The sequence below is a fragment of the Phaseolus vulgaris genome, chromosome 3 (genome assembly GCF_000499845.2).
Source record: "Phaseolus vulgaris cultivar G19833 chromosome 3, P. vulgaris v2.0, whole genome shotgun sequence".
Lineage (NCBI taxonomy): Eukaryota > Viridiplantae > Streptophyta > Magnoliopsida > Fabales > Fabaceae > Phaseolus > Phaseolus vulgaris.
Window position 1 is genome coordinate 42,658,517 of NC_023757.2, and position 4,123 is coordinate 42,662,639.

At 34.9% G+C, this 4,123-nt stretch overlaps 1 protein-coding gene across 1 annotated transcript; it reads right to left on the reverse strand.

Moving 5' to 3' along the window:
• LOC137807877 (triose phosphate/phosphate translocator, non-green plastid, chloroplastic-like) lies at positions 1-3,618 on the reverse strand. Its single transcript, XM_068608712.1, has 8 exons — positions 2,926-3,618; positions 2,696-2,848; positions 2,443-2,528; positions 1,916-2,000; positions 1,648-1,767; positions 1,463-1,531; positions 371-500; positions 1-270 (listed from the first exon to the last, which is right to left on the reverse strand). Exons 1-8 carry the CDS (start codon positions 3,391-3,393, stop codon positions 200-202), a joined length of 1,182 nt encoding a protein of 393 aa, XP_068464813.1. The 5' UTR covers positions 3,394-3,618; the 3' UTR covers positions 1-199.
• Positions 3,619-4,123: the final 505 nt, after the last annotated feature.

Consider the following 4,123-nt stretch of genomic DNA (forward strand, 5'->3'; position numbering starts at 1 on the left):
TTGAACAAAAAAGAGGATGTGATCAAAATTGAAACGTTCATTAGGCGCCACTCAGACATGTACAATGAAATCGGGGATCTAACTACTAAAAAGTGTAAGGGGTCAAGAGCCCTCAATTCCTATCTGACCTATTAAGAAAATTTTCATACATGTAGTTACCAGATTTGTCATGCAACTGGACAAATTTTAAGACTGAAAATTAAATTGTCTTTGGCTTGAGTCGCCTCACCCTGGAATACAGGAAAACACCGGCAAGAGCTATACAAGTGCCTGCGGAGGAAGAACACATAAGATGTAGGGATATGGTTCAAAAAACTATAAAACACTTGTTCAAATTATTCCAGTTGGAACCAGAAAATAGCAACTTTACCCAGTGCGTTAATTGGTGATACTGGAGTTCGGAAGAAGATGACTGAGCTCACGATGACCACAACCCTTTTCACACAATTTCCTACAGAGTGGGTAACAGGTGACACCTTCTCCAGTATCATATAAGCAACCTGCACAGTGAATTCACAGAAAATTATCCCTACATCATAATACAAGAAAATTACAAGAGAAAAGAACCAAGGAAAAATATATAATATGGCTTCAGATAACTTATTTCAAAGTCTAATTAGTTAGTAACGACGTGTAAGTTCTTAATTCTCATACTCATACCTTTACTTTACTTTCTTATGATGATCTCAAGATGAACCTAGCTAAGAAGTGCTTCTAATTCCATTAAAATGGTCAGAAGCATATTAAAAGTGGACATGCTGCAGTCCTAGTGTCAAGTTATTTTCAACAATGAATGCAACTAGCTCAGTCTAGCATGAATTATACAATTTTTACTTACAGTTTTATAACTTTTTTATTTAACTTTTTACAAGGAACATCACTCATTTGCTTAGTTATGAAAAATATTATACAAAAGTTTGGTAAGAAATGGATTTCTCTTCCACCATTCACATGCTCTGCATAAGACTGTCAGAAAACATAACACAAAAAACTTACATTATTTATTATTTATACAACACATTCTACAATATGTCATCTCCATTACATCAATCATCTTGTCTCATCTTATCACCCTTTGTCTCCACATAAAATTGTGTAAATTTACTAAAGAAAAACAGTTTCTGGCGCACAATACCCTCCTCAACTGGAATGACGTAGAATACAAGCATATAAATATCTCACAGCATAGAAGTCATTATTATATCTGAACTTCAAAATGAATTCAAATCATCCCCAACAATGAGCAATAGAAATAAAGTTTTGTACAGCATGCATAGATAAGCAAAAGTTAAATCCATAATTTAAAAAATAATTTCATATCAAAATTTTCTTTTCAATATGTATGATTTACTGATGTTTAAATTTAATGGTCCGGAGATGAAATATTCAAGAAGAAATAGAAGTAACAACAGTTTTAAATATAAGCTGGGCAACTGTGCATAGAAGAGGGAAAAAAGCTTACTTGCTGATACGCATGGTAACATAGTGCAGCAAGAAGAGACCTGATGTACACTTCGTTAACATTTAATCCCTGTCAAGAAAAATGACATGAAGATCGATTACCCTCAACACCATAATATATGTCGATTGTTAGAATATTAACAGAAATCCTATCAATCTCAACCATCAAGAATTCAAAACACTCACAGAAGACTGCAGGTAAGTAGGGGTAAATTTAACACCCTCCATTAACAAAGTTACAGGTGCTGATATCAAGAAGGACATAACAGTTATTATTGAGAAGAGCGTTATGTTGTCCATAGATTCCTGATAAGAAAAAAATGTCTGTTATTTTCTGCTTGTTGAAAAAGATGAAATGTGATGTCAGAAAATGCTTCTCATACTCTGCAAAAAAATAACTACCAACAACAAAACAAATGAGAAAACTTTGAGACGTGTTCGCAGACCACATTACCTCCGTGTTAACCATGAGCTTTTTGCTAAGAACATTACGAGACTGATTTGTCCAATTGGAAGCCATTGCACTCCAAAATCCAGCCCTGTTAAATATTCCAATAAAGAAAATTCCACTTAGTAGAACACAATCACATTTTCCTTTCATATGGCTGCATTTCCTCCCTTCTCTTACCCTTTGACGGAATCATAGTTCCCAGGTACGTGGTATGTGTACAGGAATGCAATTTGTTAATTTTCACGTTATTATTAAAAGACATCATCCTTTACAAATAATCGGAAACACAAGACACGGCATGGTTATTGAGAAAATTCGGTAAGAGTATTGATATGAACACTTTCACGTATTATACACTCTATCAACACTTATTATTTCTTCTTCTTTTTTTCTATCAAGTTTATCACCTCTTAACCCTGTGTTTCTCTTTCTTTCCCTCTCTAGGTGTTAATTAGAGATTGGTGTCCACCAATTTTTTTTTCATTTGGTAACTATGGATGGAATAATACACGCATGGTAGAAGAGGTTACCAATTGAAAGAGGCCTCGGTAGCAGATGCTAGCACTACCCCACCAACAATAGGCACAAGGGAACCAACCACCCATGCAGTAGGATTCTGTCGAAAAACAAATGATAACAAACGGATTAAAGTCACCATAACCAATTCACAATTTGCCATACATAAGTGAGTAAAGAAATATAACCAAGAACCAAACCGATCGTCATTCTTGTTTAAAGAAGCAAACATATGAAACAAAAAAGTATGGTGTTCTAAGTTCTAACCTCTCCAAGGAACATGGCAGAAAGGAGCACTGAAAAAAAAGGCTCCATAGCTTTTATTGTGTGAGTGAAAGACACAGCAACCTTTCCAAGACTCATGTTAGTAAAAATATTCCCTAAAGTATGAACCAGAGCCAATGGCCATATCGCTGCAAGCTGCAACCCAAGAATTCAATCAAACACAACAATACAGAACAAAAAGAGAGCAAATAGTATGACAAACACTAACAAACCTGGGCGCCACTGAGTTTAGGCCTCTTGTAGAGATTAAAACCCAACATGAAAGCTACGAGGAGAGCCCCCATAGCAAACTGAATCGTGCTAACGGTTAAAGGGTAATGGTAAACCTTCAAGACCTGTTTGTTATAGATATTGAAGTAGATGTTGAAGAGGATCCAAAATCCAAACAGGGAAACCATTTCCAGAATGTTGAGCAGACTGTTGCCTCCAGAGAACTCGGTGGAACTGTTCTCCGGCACGGAGGTTTGTCTGGCATGGAGAAAGGGACGAGAAAGAACATGTTTGAAAGAAAAAGGAGAAGATGGTTGACATGGGAATGAAGAGAAAGAGGAAGAGGAAGAGGAAGAGAAAGAGGAAGAGGAAGTGCAAATGTGCTTGAGTTTGGGAATGGAAGGAGAGAGAGGGATGTGAGGTTTGCGGAGAGAGAGCAAAGGGGAGAAAGAAAGAAGTGTGCTCTGCATTTCGTAGTAGATCGCAAGAACGCAATTCTTTACACAGAGTCACTGTTGGTTCTTTTCTTTCTTCGCTTCAACGCAATGGTTGACCGTGACGTGATGGACCAGGTATTTAAGGTTGCATTTCGAGTAATAAAATTAATACAAATAAATATTAAATAAATAATAAATGAATAATGAAATAGTAGTAGTTAACAATAGTACCAATGACTGCAGCATGAATCTGGATTCAAATATGGGATATTCCATTCATTCTTATTATATTTTTATTATATTATTATTGCCTTTCTCTTTCTGTCTTAGTTAGGAGAAACGTTTCAAATTTGGTCCTCAACATATTCATAATCAATTTTCTCATTGTGCACACTGACTCACCACACAAAAAGGCTTCATACCAATCAAACATGCTTTATGTTCATGTATTCTTCCACCAATATCTAGTAGGCTGCTTTAACTCCACATAATACAGAGAAGATGAGGTATTCAATCAGGAAAAAGTTCTTTATAATAAACCAAATTTTATTTTTATAATATTCACAGTTTGAAAACAATAATTTTAATCATTTAAGTATAAAAATTAAGTCAATTAGATGCAAACTATTGAAATAAATGGTCCATTAATTTTCACTTTCAGAATTCATTATTCATGGGCATAACAACGATACAAGAATAAAAATTATAATTATTTCAGCGCATTAAAATAAAAAGAAATATTCAACTATTTAATCATATTAAT

Coding starts and splice junctions, on each gene's coding strand:
- LOC137807877 (XM_068608712.1), bottom strand. CDS start 3,393: ATGCAGAGCACACTTCTTTCTTTCTCCCCTTTGCTCTCTCTCCGCAAA. Junction 1,768..1,915: donor AGCTCATGGTTAACACGGAG/GTAATGTGGTCT, acceptor TTTTCTTATCAG/GAATCTATGGACAACATAAC. Junction 501..1,462: donor GTTACCATGCGTATCAGCAA/GTAAGCTTTTTT, acceptor TTCACTGTGCAG/GTTGCTTATATGATACTGGA.